The sequence below is a fragment of the Muscardinus avellanarius genome, assembly GCF_963383645.1.
Source record: "Muscardinus avellanarius genome assembly, chromosome: 12".
Classification (NCBI taxonomy): Eukaryota; Metazoa; Chordata; class Mammalia; order Rodentia; family Gliridae; genus Muscardinus; species Muscardinus avellanarius.
The window spans coordinates 44,845,265-44,869,639 of NC_137798.1; the positions used below are offsets into that span (position 1 = coordinate 44,845,265).

General features: G+C 45.2%; 1 protein-coding gene across 1 annotated transcript in view; it reads right to left on the minus strand.

Moving 5' to 3' along the window:
* Positions 1–22,504, minus strand: part of FBXO33 (F-box protein 33) — a gene marked incomplete at both ends in the record, with an annotated part of 30,505 nt that extends 8,001 nt beyond the window's left edge. The window contains one exon of the mRNA XM_080706846.1: positions 21,903–22,504. Within this exon, the coding sequence (XP_080562972.1) occupies positions 21,903–22,504 (602 nt within the window). The remainder of the gene's footprint in view (positions 1–21,902) is intronic.
* Between the last annotated feature and the right edge of the window lie 1,871 nt (positions 22,505–24,375).

Here is a 24,375-nt window from a genome sequence, read left to right on the forward strand (position 1 = left end):
CGGTGCTGGGGCCAGCGAGGCTGGCATCAGAGCCTGCCATGAGGCAAGGCCGGTACTTGGGCCTCCGAGGCCAGGATAAGAGCCTGCCGAGGGGTTAGGCCGGTGCTGGGGCCAGCAAGGCCAGCATCGGAGCCTGCCGTGAGGCAAGGCCGGTACTGGGGCCTCCGAGGCCAGGATAAGAGCCTGCCGAGGGGTTAGGCCGGTGCTGGGGCCTCCGAGGCCGGCATCGGAGGCTGCCTTGAGGCATGACCAGTGCTGGGGCCTCCAAATCCGGGATCGGAGCCTGCCAAGGGGTTAGGCCGGTGCTGGGGCCAGCGAGGCCGGCATCGGAGCCTGCCTTGAGGCAAGGCCGGTACTGGGGCCTCTGAGGCCGGGATCGGAGCCTGCCGAGGGGTTAGGCCGCTGCTGGGGCCAGTGAGGCCGGCATCGGAGCCTGCCGTGAGGCAAGGCCGGTACTGGGGCCTCCGAGGCCAGGATAAGAGCCTGCCGAGGGGTTAGGCCAGTGCTGGGGCCAGTGAGGCCGGCATCGGAGCCTGCCTTGAGGCAAGGCCGGTACTGGGGCCTCGAGGCCAGGATAAGAGCCTGCCGAGGGGTTAGGCTGGTGCTGGGGCCAGCGAGGCCGGCAGCGGAGCCTGCCGTGAGGCAAGGCCGGTACTGGGGCCTCCAAGGCCAGGATAAGAGCTTGCCGAGGGGTTAGGCCGGTGCTGGGGCCAACGAGGCCGGCAGTGGAGCCTGCCGTGAGGCATGACCAGTGCTGGGGCCTCCGAGGCCGGGATCGGAGCATGCCGAGGGGTTAGGCCGATGCTGGGGCCAGCGAGGCCGGCATCGGAGCCTGCCGTGAGGCAAGGCCGGTACTGGGGCCTCCGAGGCCAGGATAAGAGCCTGCCGAGGGGTTAGGCCGGTGCTGGGGCCAGCGAGGCCGGCATCGGAGGCTGCCTTGAGGCATGACCAGTGCTGGGGCCTCCGAGGCCGGGATCGGAGCCTGCCGAGGGGTTAGGCCGGTGCTGGGGCCAGCGAGGCCGGCATCGGAGCCTGCCTTGAGGCAAGGCCAGTACTGGGGACTCTGAGGCCGGGATCGGAGCCTGCCGAGGGGTTAGGCCGCTGCTGGGGCCAGTGAGGCCGGCATCGGAGCCTGCCGTGAGGCAAGGCCGGTACTGGGGCCTCGAGGCCAGGATAAGAGCCTGCCGAGGGGTTAGGCCGGTGCTGGGGCCAGCGAGGCCGGCAGCGGAGCCTGCCATGAGGCAAGGCCGGTACTGGGGCCTCCAAGGCCAGGATAAGAGCTTGCCGAGGGGTTAGGCCGGTGCTGGGGCCAACGAGGCCGGCAGCGGAGCCTGCCGTGAGGCATGACCAGTGCTGGGGCCTCCGAGGCCGGGATCGGAGCATGCCGAGGGGTTAGGCCGATGCTGGGGCCAGCGAGGCCGGCATCGGAGCCTGCCGTGAGGCAAGGCCGGTACTGGGGCCTCCGAGGCCAGGATAAGAGCCTGCCGAGGGGTTAGGCCGGTGCTGGGGCCAGCGAGGCCGGCATCGGAGGCTGCCTTGAGGCATGACCAGTGCTGGGGCCTCCAAATCCGGGATCGGAGCCTGCCGAGGGGTTAGGCCGCTGCTGGGGCCAGTGAGGCCGGCATCGGAGCCTGCCGTGAGGCAAGGCCGGTACTGGGGCCTCCGAGGCCAGGATAAGAGCCTGCCGAGGGGTTAGGCCAGTGCTGGGGCCAGTGAGGCCGGCAGCGGAGCCTGCCTTGAGGCAAGGCCGGTACTGGGGCCTCGAGGCCAGGATAAGAGCCTGCCGAGGGGTTAGGCCGGTGCTGGGGCCAGCGAGGCCGGCAGCGGAGCCTGCCGTGAGGCAAGGCCAGTACTGGGGCCTCCAAGGCCAGGATAAGAGCTTGCCGAGGGGTTAGGCCGGTGCTGGGGCCAACGAGGCCGGCAGCGGAGCCTGCCGTGAGGCATGACCAGTGCTGGGGCCTCCGAGGCCGGGATCGGAGCCTGCCGAGGGGTTAGGCCGATGCTGGGGCCAGCGAGGCCGGCATCGGAGCCTGCCGTGAGGCAAGGCCGGTACTGGGGCCTCCGAGGCCAGGATAAGAGCCTGCTGAGGGGTTAGGCCGGTGCTGGGGCCAGCGAGGCCGGCAGCGGAGCCTGCCATGAGGCAAGGCCGGTACTGGGGCCTCCAAGGCCAGGATAAGAGCTTGCCGAGGGGTTAGGCCGGTGCTGGGGCCAACGAGGCCGGCAGCGGAGCCTGCCGTGAGGCATGACCGGTGCTGGGGCCTCCAAGGCCAGGATAAGAGCTTGCCGAGGGGTTAGGCCGGTGCTGGGGCCAACGAGGCCGGCAGCGGAGCCTGCCGTGAGGCATGACCAGTGCTGGGGCCTCCGAGGCCGGGATCGGAGCATGCCGAGGGGTTAGGCCGATGCTGGGGCCAGCGAGGCCGGCATCGGAGCCTGCCGTGAGGCAAGGCCGGTACTGGGGCCTCCGAGGCCAGGATAAGAGCCTGCCGAGGGGTTAGGCCGGTGCTGGGGCCAGCGAGGCCGGCATCGGAGGCTGCCTTGAGGCATGACCAGTGCTGGGGCCTCCAAATCCGGGATCGGAGCCTGCCGAGGGGTTAGGCCGCTGCTGGGGCCAGTGAGGCCGGCATCGGAGCCTGCCGTGAGGCAAGGCCGGTACTGGGGCCTCCGAGGCCAGGATAAGAGCCTGCCGAGGGGTTAGGCCAGTGCTGGGGCCAGTGAGGCCGGCAGCGGAGCCTGCCTTGAGGCAAGGCCGGTACTGGGGCCTCGAGGCCAGGATAAGAGCCTGCCGAGGGGTTAGGCCGGTGCTGGGGCCAGCGAGGCCGGCAGCGGAGCCTGCCGTGAGGCAAGGCCAGTACTGGGGCCTCCAAGGCCAGGATAAGAGCTTGCCGAGGGGTTAGGCCGGTGCTGGGGCCAACGAGGCCGGCAGCGGAGCCTGCCGTGAGGCATGACCAGTGCTGGGGCCTCCGAGGCCGGGATCGGAGCATGCCGAGGGGTTAGGCCGATGCTGGGGCCAGCGAGGCCGGCATCGGAGCCTGCCGTGAGGCAAGGCCGGTACTGGGGCCTCCGAGGCCAGGATAAGAGCCTGCCGAGGGGTTAGGCCGGTGCTGGGGCCAGCGAGGCCGGCATCGGAGCCTGCCTTGAGGCATGACCAGTGCTGGGGCCTCCGAGGCCGGGATCGGAGCCTGCCGAGGGGTTAGGCCAGTGCTGGGGCCAGCGAGGCCGGCATCGGAGCCTGCCTTGAGGCAAGGCCGGTACTGGGGCCTCTGAGGCCAGGATAAGAGCCTCTCAAGGGGTTAGGCCGGTGCTGGGGCCAGTGAGGCTGGCATCGGAGCCTGCCGTGAGGCATTACCAGTGTTGGGGCCTCCGAGGCCGGGATTGGAATCCTGCCAAGGGGTTAGACCGGTGCAGGGGCCAATGGCCAGCATCGGAGCCTGGCGTGAGGCAAGTTCACTCCTGCGGCCTCCAAGGTCGGGACCAAAGCCAGCTTAGGGGTTTGACCGGTTCAGGGGCCAGCGAGAACAGAACCGGGGCCTCCCATGAGGCAAGGCCGCTGCTTGAGCCAGCGAGGTCTGGATCAGTCCACTGAGTAGCCAGGCCACTACTGGGACCATCAAGAGTGGGATTGGTACTTGCAACGCAGCATGCACAGAGAAATATCGCAGAAAATATAAATCAGACGCTTCTCTTAATCAGCAATAACTAGGAGGAAAAGGGCAACAGGAAGAGGTTGAGCTATAGAAAGGGCCCTATAGTGAAGCAACTAATGTGACCAATCAGAGGGTATGTAATACTGGAGGACGGAGCCTCTTTAAAACGCAGGAGGTACATAAACAAATGTATCAAAGTAAATCACCAAAGAAGTGTGGGATGGAGGGAGGGGGAGGGAATGGGATGGGGGCTGGAGGAGGGCTAATTGGATGATGTGTGCTTGTATATCCTCTCAAGTCTTGTACTCCAATGTGATTGATATATGACTACAATGCACCAATTTAAAAAATAAATTAATTAAAAAATAAAAAATATAAAAAAAAATAAATAAAAAAAGTAAATGTATACACACACAATGGAATTTTATTCAGCCAGTAAAGAAGAACAAAATGGCCGGGTGGGAGGCTGAGTCAGGAGGATCGTGGTTCACGGAGAGCCTCAGCTACTTAGTGAGACCCTGTTTCAAAATAAAGAATAAAACATAGGGCTGGGAGTGTAGCTCAGAGGTAGAATGCCCCCTGGGTTCCATTACCAGTACCGCAAAAAAAAAAAAAAGAACAAAATGTCATTTGCAGGAAAATGGATGCAACTGGAGAACACAATGTAAGTGAGATCAGCCAGTTTCAGAGAGTGAAGTGTCATATGCTTTCTCTCATGTGGAAGCTAGGGAGAAACTAGAAAAGGAAAGGGACTTGATGAAATGAGAGACCAGTAGAAGAAATAAAGGGGACTAGGTGATAGAAGAGAGGAGGAGAAAGGAGGCTTGAGGACGGAAACTGACCAAATAATGTTATGTCCATATATGAAGGTATCAATACCAACCTCACTATCACATTTGGGGACGAAGGTTATAAGAGTGTGAAGACATACCAAATGATGTATGCATACATAAATATATCACTCTGAATCTCACTACAATGTATAAATACAATGCACCAATAAAATTATTTAAAATATGAATTAAAAAAGGAAAATAAAAGGTAAAACAGACAGGAAAGGGTATTGGATTAGCTACAAGGGCTAAAAGGTAGAGTAGTCAAGAATAATACCTAAATTTTCTGGGCTAGAGCTGCATAAATGATATCACATTTTAACAGGGCAGAGATTATAAGATGTCAATAAAAATTAATCAGGAAGGTGTGTGTGTGTGTATGTGTGTGTGTGTGTGTGTGTGTGTATGTATGTTGTGTGTATGTGTGTAGAGTAGCTAGACTATATGTATAAATTCTATTTTGGACATGCTTAGCTAAAGGTGCCTTTAAAATAGTTAAGACTGTCTTAGCTTAGAAATAACAGAAATAGCCGGGTGTGGTGGTGCACGCTTGTAATCCCAGTGCTTGGGAGGCTGAGACAGGAGGATTGCACAGGTTTGAACTCAGCCTCAGCTACTGAGTGAGGCTCTCAGCACCTTAGTGAGACCCTGTTTCCAAATAAAGTATAAAATAGGTCTGGGAGTATAGCCTGGAGGTAGAAAAGCCCCTGGGATCCACCCCCAGTACCACAAAATAAATAAATAAATAAAGAAAGAAAGAAAGAAAGAAAGAGAGAAAGAAAGAAAGAAGAAAAAGAAAATGAAAGAAATAGTCAAAAGGAAAACATAAAAATTAAAAACCTAATATTCAATGGCACACTCTACTAAAAAGGCCATTTCAACACAGTAAGAAAAGCATGTAATACGACTACTTTTTATATATGAGAACTCTACATAAATCAAGAAGAGAAACATTTAAAATCTAACTGGTAAATAGGAAAAGGTTACAAAACAGCCAATGTAGAACATGTCAAGGGAAACATTAAAAGGATTAGTAATGGAAAAAAATTTAATTTCTTTTTTGACCTTTAAAAATTTCAAATTAGTCACTTTAGTAACTTGAATCAATTTTCCATGTGATGACCAGAAAAACTGTATTCTTTTAAATTTTTCACAGGAAGATACAAAACTTAAAACTATATATTTTTCTATTTAAAGAGGATATACAGAGATGGGCATGGCAGCACACACTTATAATCCCAGTACTTGGGAGGCTGAGAGAGGAGGACTGCAGGTTCGGGGCCAGCCTCAGCTACTTAGTGAGGCCTTCTGCAATGTAGTGAGACCCTGTTTCAAAATAAAAATTTAAAAATAAGGCTGGGGGTGTAGCTTGGAGGTAGAATGCCTCTGGGTTGAATCCCAATAGTACAAAAATGAATATATAAAAAATAATAAAAATATAAATAAAGAGGATATACAGCCCAGTGTGGTGGCACATGACTTAATCTGGTACTTGGGAGGCTGAGACAGAAATATATTGAAGGTTTGAAGCCAGATGCAGCAACTCAGACTTTGTAACCTAGTGAGACACTGTTATAAAGCAAAAAAAGGCTGGGGGTGTAGTTCGCCCAAAGGATATAAAGCTGCTCGTGTGTGTGTGTGTGTGTGTGTGTGTGTGTGTGTGTGTTACTAGAGATGTAACCCAATGGCATTCTCTCTCTGAGCTACACCCCCAGCCCTATTTTTTGTTCTTTAATTTGAAACAGGGTCTCACTAAGTTGCAAAGGGCCTCACTAAGCAGCTGAAGCTGTCCAAGAAAACACCATCCTCCTGTCTTAGCCTCCCAAATGCTGAGATTACAAGTGTGTGCCACCACGCCCAGTTCAAAGCTGTTCTTGATAGAATGGATATTATAATGGACTCCAAAGCATACATTACGCAGGGCGTGGTGGCGCATGCTTGTAATCCCTGAGCTTGGGAGGCTGAGACAGGAGGATCACACAGGTTCAAAGCCAGCCTCAGCTACTTAGTGAGGCTCTCAGCTACTTAGTGAGACCCTGTTTCCAAATAAAATATAAAATGGATCTGGGAATATAGCCTGGAGGTAGAAAGCCTCTGGGTTCCACCACCCCCAGTACCACCAAAAAAAAAACCCAAAAAACAAAACAAACCCCCCCCAAAACCAAAGCATACGTTACTATAATATATAATTATGCTTGCTTTTGAAGTATCTGAATTTGTTGTTGTTTTTGGAGGTATTGGGGTTCCTGGAAGCCCTTCTACCTCCGGGCTATACTCCCAGACCTATTTTTTATATTTTTATTTGGAAACAGGGTCTCTTAAGCCAGCGCGGCTGGCTTCGAACCTTCGCGATCCTCCTGTCTCTGCCTCCCAAGTGCGGGGATTACAAGTGTATGCCACCACACCTGGCTTGAAGTATTTGAAATTTTTTTACATCATTAACAACAAACTTTAATATACTTTCATCGGTGCACTGAAGTCTCACATAGTAAATAAAGTTCACTAATAGGGAAATACATGTACACAACCCTGGTGGCTCCCCTCTCTACCCTGCCCCATGGCCCCAGGCTGCCTCCCAACTCCCTCACCTTCACCATACAATATACTGAGATTGGCACTGATAATCTCATACACATATATAACATCAATGGAAGTGTTTATAACATCAGTGGAAGTGTTTCCATCATTAGTTATTCCTCCCCTCACCGCCACCTCCTGTCCCCTCCACCCGCTCCTCCACTGTGGTTTCTCCTGCATTATCTAAAGTCTCTCTTGTATCCCAATTATTCTTTAGCTTCTACATATGAGAGAAAGAAAACTTTTTTTTCCCTCTCCCCCCTCCCATCCCCTCAGTTAGGTCACCTTATTTATTCTTTTTGTTTAAAATAAACTTTTATTGGTGCATTGTAGTCATATATCTCAATGGGAAAAAAAAACTTGTGGAGATATACATGCACACATCACCCAATTAGCCCCTACCCAATCTCTAACCCCTTCCTTCCCTCTCTCACCTACCCATGCTTGGCTTCCTGATTGACTTTGATATATTTAAGTACATCATGTGCTTTAAAGAGTTTCCCTTATCATCCCTCTTAACCCTTCAGATATGTCACCTTCATTGCTCCTCTGTAGGGGTCCTTCTTCATCTAGAGTTCCTCCTGTTACCCATTTCTCCCTAATATTTTGCACATTAAGAAAAGCATCTGATTTCTTATTTTTTTGTGTGTGACATTTCACTATAAATCCCATAATTTTGTTCTCCCTTATGACTGAGCAAAATTCCATTGTGTACATATCCCAGTTTTGAAATCCACTCTTCCACTGAAGGACATATTGGCTGGTTCCAGAGTTTGGCAATGGTGAACTGTGGTTATGAACACAGTTGTCCATGCATTAGTTTGATATTTTGGTTTTCATTCTTTTTGGTAGATACCCAGAGGTGGTATAGCTGGATCATATGGTAAGTTCGTTTTCCTTCTTCTGAGGATCTTCTATACTATTCTCCAAAGTGGTTGTACCAATTTGCAATCCCACCAACAATGTATTAGAGCTTCTATTTCTCCACACTTATTCCCACTTACTGAAAACCTGAAAGCCAGAAGGTGAGTAACTTTGACAGGGTGATCCACTCACAACCAATTTTTAAAAATAGAGGTAACTTGGGCCTGGAAATCTGTTGAGAGATTAGGTGAGGCAGTGGCAGTTTCTATTGCTTCCTGGTCACACACTTGAAGAAACCTGCTGGCCCTTTGCAGCAGGCCCCAGTTCCAGGCCTGCTGCGCAACAGGCTCTGGGCCTGGCCCGCTGGCTCCAGACCAGGCTTCACCGCGTGGCAGGCTCCGGGCCAGGTCCGCTGGCTCCAGACCCAGCCTCGCCCCTCAGCAGGCTCAGGGCCCGGCCTCACTAGCTCCAGACCTGGCCTCATTGCCTGGCAGGCTCTGGTTACTGTCACTGTGGGCATGACGTTTATAGAGGTGTGTGTATATATATATATATATATATATATATATATATATATATATATATATATATTTGCCTCTTTGGTTAAGGTCATTCCTCTTTTATTCTTTTTGATCTATTGTAAATGGCACTCTTTTCACATAGCTTGTTGTCAGTGTACAGAAATTCTGATTTACCTATGTTGATTTTGTACTCATAAACTTTGCTGAATTCAGTTTAGTTTTAACTTTTTTTTGGTATGTGCAATCTTTAGAGTTTTCTATATATAACATATCATACCATCTGCAAACAGAGATGATTTTGTTTCTTCCTTTGGATGTGACTGTTTTTTATTATTTTTCTCACCTATTTACTCTGGCTAGAACTTCAAGTCTACGTTAAATAGAAGTGACAAGAATGGGCATCCATGTCTTGTTCTTTTTTAAAAAAAAATTTTATTGGGTGCATTGTAGTCATACACCTTAATGGAGTACAAGGTGGTAGAGGTATACATGCACACATCCATGTCTTAGAGGAAGAGCTAATACTTTTTCACCACTGAAAGACTGAATGCTGTTAGCTGTGAGTGGTCTTGTCGTATGTCTTTGTTCTTCCTTCTTCCTTTTCCTCTTTATCATTTAAGGTTTTTTTTTTTTTTCAGCCCTGGGGATGGAACTCGGGGGCATTTTACCTCCGAGCTATACCCCCAGCCCTATTTTTTATTCTTTATTTTGAAACCGGGTCTCACTGAGTTGCAAAGGGCCTCACTAATATACAGTAGCTGAGGCTGTCTGCAAACTGCAATCTTCCTGTCTCAGCCTCCCAAATGATGGGAATATAAGTGTGCGTGCCACCATGCCTGGCTTCTTTTAAGTTTTGAGATAGAGTTTCACTGTTTTGCTCAGTACAGTCTTGAACTCGTAAGACTCCTGCCTCAATTTCCTAAGCATCTGCAATTATAGCCATGCGCTAAGCTGCCCAGTGGTCATATAGTTTTGAATTCCTTCTATATACATTTTAATATATATATTGATGGTACTGGGGTTCCTGGAAACCCTTCTACACCTCCGGGCTACATTTCCAGGCCTATTTTTTATATTTTTATTTGGAAACAGGGTCTCTTAACCTGTGCGATCCTCCTGTCTCCCCCTCCCAAGCGCCGGGATTCCAAGCATATGCCACCATGCCTGGCTATTTTTTTTAATATTTTTATCATTAAAGAATGTTGAATTCTGTCAAGTATATTTTTGCATCTATTGAGATGATCATGTGATATTTACTCTTCATTCTGCTAATGTGGTGTATCATATTTATTGATTTTGTACAATGAACCACCTTTGGATCAGGAAATAAATCCCACTTGATCACAATGAATGATTCTTTTAATGTGCTGTTGGACTTGGTTTGCTGTAATTTTGTTGAGGAGTTTTACATCTATGTTCCTTAGGAACATGAACTCTAATTTTATTTTCTTGTAGTATCCTTGTTTGACTTTGGTAGCAGGGTAATGATGGCCTCATAAAACAAGTCTGGAATTGTTCTTTCCTCAATAGTTTTAGAAGAGTTTGAGAAAAATCAGCAACAGGTAATAGTTCCTCTTTAAATGATTGATAGCATTCATCAATGAAACCAGCTAGTCCTGGGCTTTTCTGTTAGCAGGTTTTGATTACTGATTCAATCTCTTTACTCATAGTGATCTAGCCATATTTTCTATTTTGTTGTGATTCAGTTTTGGTAGATTTTATGTTTCTAGGAATTCATTTCTCTTAAGTTATCCAATTCATTGGCATAAAGGTTTCTTATGTCCTCTTGTATTTCTGTAGGTATCAGTTACAATGTCCCCTTTTGTGTCTATTTTTATTTGAGTATGCTCTTTTTCTTACTCTAGCTAAAGGATTGTCAATTTTGCCTTTTTCAAACAGCTATTCTTAAACTGGGCGTGGTGGTGCACACACTTGTAATCTGATTTCTAGTTTCATGTCATTGTAGTAAGAAAGGATGTGTGTGTGTGTGGGGGGTGAGAACCCACTAGAAAGTTCTACTGCCAAGATAGACCTCCAACTCAATTTTTTATTTGGAAACTGAGTCTCGGTAAGTTGCTGAGACTGGCCTCAAATCTGTGATCCTCCTGTTTTAGCCTTCATGTACTAGGATTACAGCTGTGTGCCACCATGCCTGGTTTGTGATATTATTTTTATCTTAAATTTGTTAGTAGCTTTGTTAGTAGACATTAGTAGACGTAACATATGTTACGTCTTGGAGAATATTCTATGCATGTTTAATAATGTGTATTTGCTGTTATTGAATAAAATGTACTGTATAATTTTTAGGCCCATTTGGTCAATAATGCAGAAGAAGTCTATTGCTTCTTTACTGAGGGCTGAGTCTAGATGATTTATCCATCCTTGAAAGGAGGGTATTAAAATATCCTCTATTGGGGTTAGGCCAGTGTCGGGGCCAGCGAGGCCAGAACCGGGGCCTCCCATGAGGCAAGGCCGCTGCTTGAGCCAGCGAGGTCTGGATCAGTCCACTGGGTAGCCAGGCCACAACTGGGGCCGTCAAGAGTGGGATCGGTATTTGCAACGCGGCATGCACAGAGAAATATCGCAGAAAATTAAAACCAGGTGCTTCCCCTAATCAGCAATAACTAGGAGGAAAGGGGCAATAGGAAGTGGTTGAGCTATGGAAAGGGCCCTATAGTGAAGCAATTAAGGTGACCAATCAGAGGGTATGGAATAGGGGAGGATGGAGCCTCTTTAAAAAGCAGGAGGTACATAAACAAATGTATCAAAGTTAATCACCAAACAAGCATGGGATCGAGGGAGGGGGAGGGAATGGGATGGGGACTGGATAAGGGCTAAAAGGATGATGTGTGCTTGTATATCCTCTCAAGTCTTGTATTCCAATGTGAAGTATGATTAAATACACCAATAAAAATTAAAAAAATAAAATAAAAAATATAAACTCAAAAAATATCCTCTATTATTGCTTTGTATCTCTCCCTTTAATTCCGTTAATATATGATTTATATTTAGGTGCCCTGATGTTGGCTGCATACATAACTGTAATGTCTTCCTGATGAACTGACTCATTATGATTTTACAATGACTATCTTTGTACCTTGTTTCAATTTTTACTTAAGGTCTATTTTGTCTGATATTAGAATAGCCATTGATTACTATTTGCATGGAATAGCGTTTTCCATTCCTTCATTTTCAGCCAATGAAAGACAGTCTCTTGTGGAGAGCACACCACTATTTTATTTATTTATTAATTATTATTATTATTATTATTATTATTATTATTATTTTTTGGTGGTACTGGGGTAGAACCCAGAGGCCTCCTACCTCCGGGCTATACTACCAGACCTATTTTCTATTTTATTTGGAAACAGGGTCTCACTAAGTTGCTGAGAGCCTCATTAAGTAGCTGAGGCTGGCTTCGAACCCGTGCAATCCTCCTGTCTCAGCCTCCCAAGCGCGGGGATTACAAGCGTGCGCCACCATGCCCGGCCTGAGCACATCACTATTTTAAAAAAATCTATTAAACTAAGCATAGTATATGTGCATGTTTCTAATTCCATTACTTGGAAGGCTGAGACAGGAAGACTGCCAGTTTAAGGACAGCTTCAGTAAGTACAAAGGCTTCTAGCACCCTATTGAGAACCTGCTTCAAATAAATAAATAAATAAATAAATAAATAAATAAATAAATGAAAAAGGGCCAAGAGTGCTTTAATATCCACTTTGTTTATGCTGTTTCTTATAATTAAACTGTGTGTTTAAATAAAATGGTCAGCCAGGCGTGGTGGCATACACTTGTAAATTCCAGTGCTTGGGAGGCTGAGACAGGAGGATCACACAGGTTCAAAGCCAGCCTCAGCTACTTAGTGAGGCTCTCAGAAACTTAGTGAGACCCTGTTTCCAAATAAAGTATAAAATAGGTCTGGGAGTATAGCCCGGAGGTAGTAAAGCCCCTGGGTTTCACCCAAACAAACAAACAAAAACAACAAAAATGAAAACAAAACAAAACAATAACAACAAAAAAACAATGGTCTTGAGCCGGGCATGGTGACACATGCTTGTAATCCTGGCATTTGGGAGGTGGAGACTGGAGGACTTCGGTTCACAGACAGCCTCAGCTACTTAGCGAGGCCCTTCTTAACTCAGTGAGACCCTGTTTCAAAAATAAATAAATAAAAAGACGAAAAAAATAGGGCTGGGAGTGTAGCTCAGAGGTAGAATGTCCTGGGTTCCAGCTCCAGTACCGCCAAAAAGTAAAATAAAAAACAAAAAATACACGATGGTCTTATTGAAAATGACAGAAAAACTATAAGTGGCATTATTTTAGAGTAGATATATGATGGACAATTATAGAAAAGAGGGTTTAGGTACTTATTTTTCTATGCAAAATGATATTTATTATATGATATGGAAAACAATAATTAACTTTAAAATTTGGAAAAACAAAAAAACTCTGGCAACTCAGCAAATAGACCTTGTTGAAATTAGTTACAGACTATGTGGAAAAGCCAAGGAAAAACACTGCTTATTGTTTCAGATTGTAAAAAAAGGAACTAAAAAGAACATTTAGACAATAATAATAGAAGGGAACCTACTGAACTGTGGCAATAAACAGATGTCTCATTTTGAGGTCAGACTTTATCATAACAAGACTCTAGTACCAATTGTGCCACATAATCCTTTTAATTTAAAGTAAATTCTGTGACCTCTTTTATTTATTTAGTATATTCATTCATTTACTTATTGTTGACTAGCAAGTGCAACCAAAGTAGAAGAAAGTATTCTTTCCTGAAGAATGTCTACAACATACAACTTGCTCAAAATGAATGTAAAAGAAAGATACAGGGAAAACATTATAGTTGGCAAAAATATTTTCTTTCATCTTAATTTTCAAATTAATGTGGTCTGTTTCTTATGGTAATATTAATAGGATAAACCTATTTACTAGTCTCTTTTCAAATACTAAGATGTGCTATAATACAGAGAAAAATCAAAAAAATCTTTCTAAAGCATGCGAAAGGCCATGTTTGCACCAAAAAGAATGAATTTCTTCACCTTGTACTTTTAAACCACATTTTTAAAAGTCATCAGTTCCAATGTAGAGCTAAATCACATTGGCAAGCACTTACAAGTTAGAAACTCAGCCTACAGACTGCTTTCCTATTCTCTGCTTATTCAATCACTAAAATATGCATTGCATGCCAATGATGTGAAGAAGTTATGGGGGTTAGGTTTCAACCATTCATGAGCTTATTATTAGCTTCTTGGAGTGCAAATGAAGATTTCAAAAATACTGTTTCTTTAAAAATCAGGTGATGCCAACAAGGTATTGATAACTTTGTTAAGTAAATTAATGACACTGAAGTTGTATTTTAAAATGCCTGTAATTATCAGAGCTATATGCTTTAGTGTGTAGGGTAAAATAACATGGATATCTAAAATTTGCTTTAAAAATTTCAGTAAAGAAAAAAGAAAGCAAATGTGGCAAAAACTTTAAATTACTGAATCTGGGCAATGGATATTCATATTTTTAGTTTTTGTGTGTGCCCAATAATTTCATAAAAAAAACAGAAAACGGGCAGTCATTTCTCTAATTGTGTATCCCTGGCAAGTTTACTTAAGTATTCTGTGCTTCAGTTTTACCATCTGTAAAATTGGAATAATAAATTAGCCTACTAACAGGGTTGTTAAATACTGCTGTTTCACTAGAAAGGATGGTTTAGGATTTTAAGGGATATCAAAAATCCATCTAAACAGCCTTCTGTAGCACTGACAATACAAGTGGGCCTAACTCAGCCCCATGCCTGAAGTGGTGACTCTGGTGGTTGGTGTGGATTCCAACAGCACTTTAGGATGATGTGCGGTTTGAGAAGGTAGAGCTAAACTACAAAAAATCAAAGCTGACTCAGGCGACTACCTTCCTTTTTTGCCTTGAACCAAAATTGTCCTTTTGAGGTTTCTAAGAGTGGGATTCTTTTTTGAAGTTACTATCAACTCCTCAGTAATAAACTAGGTTAAAAGGCAGCTTGACACTTGCCCCTATTTCCTCCCTTTTCTTTATCCACATAAAGATGTAGTAGAAGAGTTTACAAGATGAGGGTCTGGGGAGAAAAGTGGATTTTAACTGGGCCTGTGAAAGGACACTCGTTCTGAGTACCATCTGCTTCTTCCTTTCTAACACTTGAACTCATAGATCATATGAGGGTCAGATCTAGATGGATGCCATAGAATAATGAGTTTTCCTAAGCAGAAAAATGAGGGAAGAGCCGGGTGTGGTGGCGCACGCTTGTAATCCCAGCATTTGGGAGGCTGAAACTGGAGGATCATGGTTCGCAGACAGCCTCAGCTACTTAGTGAGACCTCTGCAACTCAGTGAGACCCGGTTTCAAAACAAAGAATAAAAAATAGGACAGGGGGTGTAGCTTGGAGGTCAAATGCCCCTGGGTTCCATCCCCAGGCCCGCAAAAAAAAAAAAAAAAAAAAAAAAAAGAAAAGAAAAATGAGGGAAGAAAAAAACAGAAGAAAATTCCCAGTGATACAGTAAGGAAGACTAGAATATTTTCTGGAGAAATTCAATATAATATATAAGGCCTATATGAACAGGGCACTGATGTACAAGTCCATGGTAGTAAGAAGTTAAACAGCAAAGATAAGAAATGTTTTCAAAAGGTAAGTTTTACCCATACCCTAAAGATCTCTTGTAAGATGACTAACACAGAAAATAAAAATGAAGAGCAATAATAAAGAAAAATATGTACATTTTTATCCTTATACTTCACTTCTAGAACATTTCCAAATAAAAATAAATACAGAATGATACTACTCATCATTTCTGCTGCCCCTGCTCTGGTCCAAGTTGCCATTCTCATCTTGTTTGAACTGCTGCAACAGACTCCTGACTTTGCTCACTGCTTTTACCCTTGCAGCTCGCTGTAAGCTGTTCCCAATACAGCACCCAGAAAATTCTTCTGAAATAACTGATCATGCCACTCCTCAGCTCAAAGCCCCCTGATGACTCCCCATCTCAAAGTCTTTACAAGAGACTCAAGGCCTATATTTTCACATCACCTTTCTACCCAGTACTTTTCTAGCACAAGAGATCAAATCCAGGACTTTGCACATGGTACCAGAGCTACATCTTCAGACCTTTTAATTTTGAGGGAAGATCTTACAAAGTTGCTGAGGCTAGTCAGGAACTTCCGACCATCCTGCCTAGCTTCCCAAGTAGCTGGGATTACAGGAGTCCACCACTGTACCTGGCTCATCTTCCTCCTTATATGGTCAACTTCTACATCTTATGGCTTTCTGTACTCTCTCTCAAATATGCTATTTAAAATGCCATTTGCTCAGATCTTCAGAGGGGCAACTTCTGTCACCCATGTTATAGCTCAAATACCCTTCCTCAAAGAGGTCTTCTCAACCACTCACTCTAATGTTGCTATCTGGTCACTGTTACATAGTCCTCTTTTATTATCAGATTTTCTTTCATTTTTACAACCTAAACAATTCTTATTTGATTTGATTACTTGTTTCTGTCCTTCCCCACTAGAAGGTAGACTCCATGAGAAATAGGACACATGGTAGACTCAATATTTGGAGAAAAGAAACCAAAATTTTTCTGTAACTACCATCTTAGGTCCTATGTAAATTGTTGAAGTTTGTAGCACTCTTCCAAGGCTGCCCCAAGAATAATACTACATTAAAATAGAAATAATTATTTCCTTCAAAAACTACTCAATAGCTTAATTTATCAGTCAGAAAAAAATCTTTTCTTTTCCTTTTTTAAATTTTTACATTCTGTCTTCCATCTATCAGTTTCTCAATCATACAATGTATCGATGGGGCTGGAGATATAGTTCAGTGGTAGATTCTTGACTAGGGTGTATAATGCCCTGGAGTTTGATCCCAAGCACCACAAAAATCAAACCAAACCAACCAAACAAAAAAACTCTGGATAATTAATCTATGGACTAAAAAGAGCCATAGTCACTCTCACAGAAACCATCCCAGGAACTTAATTTTTATTTTCTTTTCTTTTTTGATTTTTATTTTTTGGTACTGGGAATTGAGCTCAGGATGTTCTACCACTGAACTATATTCCCAGTCCTATTTTATTTTGAAACAGGGTCCTACTATATTGCTGAGGCTGGTCTCAAATCTGTGATCCTCCTTGTCTCAGCCACTCAAGTACTAGGATTACGGGTATGTGCCACCATGCCTAGCTAGGAAGTTAGTTTCTTTAAGGTCTCTTCTCAGTGACCTTGAGGCTATCCCTAGGGAACAATTTTAATATGTTGGTTTAAAGCAAAGGAGTCTGTTGGGAATGCAGTCACTTCTCTACAGGCAACTACTACTGAGACAGTGTAGACTGGTCCAAGTCCCAACACATTTATTTATTCTATAAAAAGGCTTTTTAAGGCAAACAACAGGCCAGGCATGGTGGCACACACTTGTAATCCCAGTGCTTAGGAGGCTGAGACAGGAGGATCGCCCAGGTTTGAAGCCAGCCTCAACTACTTAGTGAGGCTCTCAGCAACTTAGTGGGACCCTGTTTCCAAATAAAATATAAAATAGGTCTGGGAATACAGCCCGGAGGTAGAAAGCCCCTGGGTTCCACTCCCAGTACTACTCCCCCCCCCCAAAAAAAAAAGAGCAAACAACAGGGTTGAAGGTTGTTGGAGAGAGCACCTTTGAGACATTTACTATCAGCTGAAATGTCCAAAGTTTTAAATTAATTAATTAATTAATTAATTTATTTATTTATTTATTGTGGTACTGGGGTTCCTGGAAGCCCTTCTACCTCCAGACCTATTTTTTTAAATTTGGAAACAGGGTCTCCTAAGCCAGCGCATGCAGCTGGCTTCGAACCTGCGCGATCCTCCTGTCTCTGCCTCCCAAGTGTGGGGATTACAAGCGTGCGCCACCACGCCCGGCTAAACTTATTTAAATATGTATTTTTAAATAGCCTTTATTAGCCACTGTGTTTTGGTGAACTGATATTGAGAAAACAATACAAAGGTAACATTTTCTTTCCTGTGTATGCCAAACCAACAAAACAAAATCTAAGAATTACCAATAGACCTTTTATTATAAGAAGCACTAGAGTTTGGATCTGGAATGTCTTTAAAGGCCTGTGTGTTATAGGCTTGTCCCTAGCCCATGGCAATACTGTGAGGTGTTGAGCACTATAAAAGGTTTCTTGGGCCTAGTGGGAAGTTTTAGGTCATTGGGAGCAAGTCTTCAAAGGAATCTGTGGGTCCCCGGTCTCTTCCTCTTTCTTTCTTCTTCACCTCCTGGACATGAGGTAAATGGTTTTTTGCCCCACAACAAGCAGCCCAACAAGATCCACTACTTTACCCAGGCCCAAAAACAATGGAGTCAAAAAACCATGGATGGAAAACTCCAAAATTGTGAGCCAAAATAACCCTTTTCTCTTTATAAGTTTATTTATCTCAGGTATTTGTTACAGTAACAAAAAGCTAACTGACACAGAGGGTCTAGAAGTAAACATAATCATGAAATAGTCAATCTACATACACGAAGCAGGATGCAATCCAGAATTTTAACAAGAAAATCTACCTTATACAAAATATCTCTGGCCTGTTATAACAGTAATTCTTTTTATAAAAAAAAAAAACTGCTCCCAATTTAGCATTTCACTCAAGAAAAATGTATGTAAAATATTTATACAATAAAAAAAGCATTTCAATAGTACAGTATTTAACTTGACAACCAGATTAAAAGCTGTCAATGCATTTCTGAATTTGTTTTGAATGTGATATAACTTTTTTTTTTTTTTTTTTTTGGTGGTACTGGGGTTCCTGGAAGCCCTTCTACTTCCAGGCTACACTCCCAGACCTATTTTATACTTTTTTATTTTTGGAAATAGGGTCTCTTAAACCAGCGCGTCTGGCTTCGAACCTGCGTAATCCTCCTGTCTTCGCCTCCCAAGTGCGGGGATTACAAGCGTGCACCACCACACCCAGCGTGATACAACTTTTTTTTTTTTTTGGTGGTACTGGGGTTCCTGGAAGCCCTTCTACCTCCGGGCTACACTCCCAGACCTATTTTTGCATTTTTATTTGGAAACAGGGTCTCCTAAGCCAGCGCGCGGGGCTAGCTTCGAACCTGCGCGATCCTCCTGTCTCTGCCTCCCAAGCGCGGGGATTACAAGCGTGCGCCACCACGCCCGGCCCGTGATACAACTTTTTGTAGAATTACTGTGAAAGAAATTCAGCCTATGTAGCCTATACTACAGTTGAATGAATACCAACTGTATTTGTTTTTACTATCTATCAAGAAGGCAGGTATCCTATCCTCTTCGAGAGAAGGGGTTTATGAAACGTGAAGTACTGTGTTTTACCTTCTATGAGGCAGTTCCACCCCTCTTTGATTATTGTTCTAACATCTACAATATCAGTATGGCAGCCATAATCACTGACAATACAAGGCATATGTAACCTAGGAATCAAGAAAAAAATGCCAACTGTCCTCTCCAAAGATCACTACCTTTGAAAATTTCCCACAAAGTTATAGTCCTAGTTCTTTTCGTGAGGGACATGAAAACAATTGAAACAAAACAAAATAACAGTGAATTGTATAAAGCAATTCAACACAAAGCTAGAAGGAGAACGTTTATGATCTGGTATGATTCATATTCTCTTTTCCTATTTATAGAATTGCAGAAATCATAGAGCAAAACCACTATAAACTTACAAGAAAAAAGTCAAATGTTCATTCTTATCATTAGTTATTAAATTTTATGGTTTGAAAATCCAAAAAACTACCAATACATGAATTTGATATATATGTGTTTTGGGTCTTTAATTGAACCTGAAGTCTATAGTTTGTGATTATAGAATGAGAATATAGGCTTTGTCAGAGTTACTGAATAAAGAATTTGGTTCAAAACATTTTTAAAATTTGTTTAAACTTAAAGAAAATTAGTTCCACTTATATTTTAACACTAGCATTAATATTTCCAATATTACCAGAGTATATCTAGACAATTTCCAAATTTAAGGTGAGATTAACTTATTTTAAAACATTAAAACATAATTTAAAAGTGTTTAAAATATTATTAGTACAAACAACACATACAATTACACTTTAGTTTAAAAGATATACAATAAATATGCTATCAAAGCAGTACAACATCAGCTCTATCCCTAAAATAGATGGTTAAGAAAACCTTAAAATCAGGATGACAGTCTGCTGTATTTGTATAGAAGTGATACCTGAACCAGAAGGTCAGGCATAGGTGGTCTTATAGACAGGTAGACTGGGATGTTATTAAAAGTGGTCGGGATGAGGAAGAGCAAGAGAGAATTAAACAACAAAGAGAAGATGTGACATACCACTTTTTGTCTACATAATATCATCCATCCATTCATTTATCCATCCATCCATTCATCCACTCACTTAGTTATTAAAATACCTAAGAGGAACTAGGTACTATGCCTAAATTACATTTACTCTTACTTGGAAAATGGCATACATTTGGGGGATGGCTGCAAAAAAGAGCGATCTGATTTCAAAACAGAAAAATCTAACTAGTATCCATTGACTTCATGACCCCCAATCTTGGTTCCAACTTCTGGGTCAGGTGGTCCTTCGGCCATACATTCAACTCAAAGAGAGTCTCCAACCTAATTAAGACAAATTTGTACCCTTAAAAGCTTCTCTTGACAAACAAAATTAAAGTTAGAAAATGGAACGTCTTAGTGTAAAAAGCTGGGGAAATACAAAGGCCACTGGGATAATGGTGTCATGCTCCAGATACAACTGAGAGTTACAATGCTTATTTCTTGCTCTCTTTTTTGCTACTAAGGATTGAAGCCAAGGGTATCCTTCCTCTGAACTTTCCCCCACCCCTTTTTATATTTATTTGTTTATTTATTTTTCCTGGTACTGGGGATTGAATCCAGGGACATTCTATTTCTGAGCTACACCCCAGCCCTATTTTTTATTCATTATTTTGAAACAGCATCTCACTAAGTTTTTGAGGGCCTAAGTAGCTGAGGCTGGCCATGAACCTGCAATCCTCCTGTGTCAACCTCCAATGTACTGGGATTATAAGCATGTTCCACCATGCCTGGCTTCCTTTTTATTTTGAAATGGGATCTCACTAAGTTGCCACAGGCTGGCCTCAAAACTGCAATTCTGTCTCAGCTTCTCAAGTACTGGAATTATAGGTGTGTGCAACTATGCTCAGCTACTTTTCTCTTAATCTTTTGATTCAAGTACAGAATGATGGAAATATTCATCTATCAGTATACACATATATATGGCCTACGACTAACAAAGGCTTGCTCTAAATCCTGTTTAACTTAATGTTTGCAGTTTATTTACTACAGAAAGAACATCACTCTTGGAGAGAAGCAATGTTGTGTGACAATGTATTAGTTGTCCCTACTAAGGGTCAATTTCCTTTACAAAATGGGATAATAATCACTGCCCTGACCGACTCACCATATTACTGAGGCTCAAATAAAAAATAAATGCTTATGTATTTTTAAACTGCTAAACCTAATGGTTAACTAAACCTTACTATATAAGGTTCTCTCTCTCTCTCTTTTTTTTTTTTAACTTTTGAGCTTTCCTCCAATTTAAAGAGTTTTATTGTAAGGTTAGAATATCCAGATATAGAAAATAAAAATTAACAGGGCTTTGGAAAGGATGATAGAAAAATAAAAAGTGATAGTTAGAATACTAAGTCAGAATATGGGGAGTTAGTCCCAGAATTACAGTGAAGTCATGATGCAAAATCAGGAGATTCTTGCTTACCCATTGTAGACACTGGCCAGATCTTTTGAACCCACCCCTAAGCTACTCAGTTACTTTCAGGTGAATCACGGGAGACAAGTTCAATCTGGAAGTGCATGGGGCAAGATTTTTAACGCTGACAACCTCTCCCCCAATACCTTTTCAACAAACACTTCTCCTACCCTTTGGGCCTGGCCTAGCCAATTAAAACTACTCTAGGCAACAAAATGGCTACTAAAAAATCGTTTTAGAGAGACTCTTGTAACTATGGGATAACAAGCTCACATACTGCTCTGCCCACCACGAATTATATATTCCTAATAGTCAAGTTCAAGAGTCTGAACACTCTTGACACCCACACGCCCACCAACCAAGCCACAACCTCTCCTTATATATAAAATGAAGAGAGAACGCCTGTCAGTTCCATCCCAAAGCCAGGAGAGAATGAATGAGCGTGTGTCTGGACGGCGGTAGGAGGGGGTCCCTGATAAACACCGAGTCCATCACTGTATAAAGTACCATGGCAGGTCCCGTTATGCCCTCTTTCCTCCAGGACCTGGCCCGGTTAGAAGCGGCAGCCCCAGTCACAGAAGCAGGCGACGCGGACGCGGGCCCGGCGCATCCCACTGAGTCCATTTGGGGGGGGGGGGAGGCGACCCGCGCAGCCGGGCGGGACGGCGCGGTTCCGCCCGAGCCTACCTGTTGTTCCGGATACTGAGCAGCACACACAGCACCAGCTCCAAGTAGGTGCGCAGCACTTCCAGCCAGCGGGTGGAGAGCTGCAGGGCCTCGACCTCGTCCCCTCCGGTGCCCACGTCCGCTGCACCTCCGTCGCCCGGGCCGCCGCCCCCGCTCAGGTAATTCTCGGCGGCGAACTCAACGCGCAGCTCTCGCACGAACCAGCCGCACTTGCGCATGAGGAACTCGAGCCGGGGCTGCTCGGCGGGCGAGACGCGGAGGCAGATGCGCAGCTGCGGCCACAGCGCCGGGTAGAAGAGGCACTCGCGCCAGTGCGAGCAGGAGGCCGAGGCCCGCAGCCGGTCGGGCGCGGGCAGGAAAGAGAAGATGTGCACGATCAGCTCGCTGGGCAGCGACGCGGCGCCCGCCGCCTGCCCGCACAGCGCCATCCGGCCCCGCCGCCGGCCGCCGGCGCCCGGCCGCCCCCGCAGCCCCCGGAGCAGCCCCCGCAGCCGCCGCAGCTGCTGCAGCCGCAGCCGCCGCCACCGCGCCACCCGGGCGGCCCCGGCTCGGGTTCGAGCTCCCGGCGGTCGGGGCTGCGGCACTGACAAGAACAACAACATCAATGACAAGGAAGAAGGGGGCGGAACCGTCGTGGGTCTCGGCGGAACCAAGTGCAGCGCGAGTGGCGGAGAGGGGGAAAGGCCTCCGCGGGGGCGGCCTGCACACAGCCCGCCGCCGGCCTCTCGAGCGGCACTCACGCGCGGCCCGGGCGCGCCCAGGCCGTGACCTCGAAACGCTCGCCCGCACGGCCGAGAGGCCCAGCCGCAGCCAGAGTCTCGGCGAGGAATGGACGGCCCTCCCCGCGCCTGGAGGCGGAGGCTGGGCAGTGGTAGGCGCTGCGATGACGTCAGGAGCGGTGGGCGGGGCCTGGCGCGGACGTGCGCGACTTCCGGCACCGGGGAGCGCCTGGTAGTCGGTAGGGAGGGAGCGGCGTCACGTGACCCCTGACGCACGCAGGCCGGGGCGGGGCCGCAGGGCGCCCCTCGGGTCAGTAAATGCGGGCGCCTAAACGCCGGGCTCCGCGGAGGCGGTGGCAGCTGGGCGGGGCGGAGGCCTAGACGCTTCTCTCGCTTTTTCTTTCCTTTTCTTTCGATGCTGGAAATTGAACCCAAAGACATTCAACTTCCGGGGTACACCCCCCAAGCCCATTTTATTTTATTTTTTGTTTGTTTTGAAATAGGGTCCTGCTGGGTTATTGAGAGCCTCGGTAAATTATGGAGGCCGATCTCGAACCTGTGATCCTGCCTTCTCAGCCTCCCTAGTGTTAGGATCCAGGCGTGTGCTTTGATCTTGACGCTTCTCTTTACGTGTTTCTGAGCCTGAGTGCTGTCATGCGGCGTCTTTCTCAGTCGTTCCACATGGCCAGGGTGGGGGGACACTCAGGAGCAGGAGCAGGAGCAGGAGCCGGAGAGCTAACCTGATGAGGTGTCAGGGCCCGCGGGGATGGGACGGGTCTGAGGTTGCAGGTGGACCTCCCTCTGACCACTAAAATGAACTTTCCCGCGCACCCGGCGTGGGGAAGCAGGGAGGACAGCGCCACCCTTTGGATTTAGAGAGGGAGAAAAAAGTGGCAAATGACTGATCTGATTGCTAGTCAGTTCTCCTAGACTTGAGGAAGGATCCTCATTCCTGGTACTGAGATTTAAAAAGGCCCTAATTGGAAGAAGCTGTTTGGCACCCCTAACTTAAGGAGAATATTTCGAAACACCATTCCTTAACTTCACAACTTGTAAAGTAGATGACTGGTTGTAAAGGCCCGTGAAGTCAGAAAGGAGTCAGGGATTTTATGTAATAATTGAGGATTGCTTTAGGCAGGCTACCGCTTTGAGGTTTGGAATGGCGGCGTTCCCACATGGTGAACACCAGGAGAGCTGTGCTAGATGATTTTAGCCCTTTGCAGGCAAAGCCCCTCTCTGTTCATCGTCCTGTCATTTGGGTTCCTTGCACCTATTAAGTTGCCAACAATATTGGGTGGTTGCCTCTCAGTTTCTTCGGCAAAGTGCTTTTTGTTACTGTCGGTGTTCATGGTAAGTCACTTTTCTGAGTCCTGTCTGTAATAGGTGTGTACTTTAATGAACATTTAATGAGCATTTAGTGGTAGCATGATTGCATTAGGAAGTGAAGACTTAGATTTTAATTTTTAATTTCTTAAACTCTTTGGAACATTTTGAAGTGAGCCACAGACATCAGGTCTTTTAGATACTTCAGTGTGTATCTCTATACAAACATATTGCTATTTAACAAAAGTAACATCACATCTAACAAAATAGTGTTACTGATATCTTATATTCAAATTTATAATTATTTCCTTTTTTTTTTTTCACAGCTACTTCGTCCAAACTAGGATTCAAATAAGGATCATTCTTGCATCTGTTTGCCTATCTTCAATCTTTTAATCTCCTCAGTGGTCACTATTACCACTTTTTTTTTT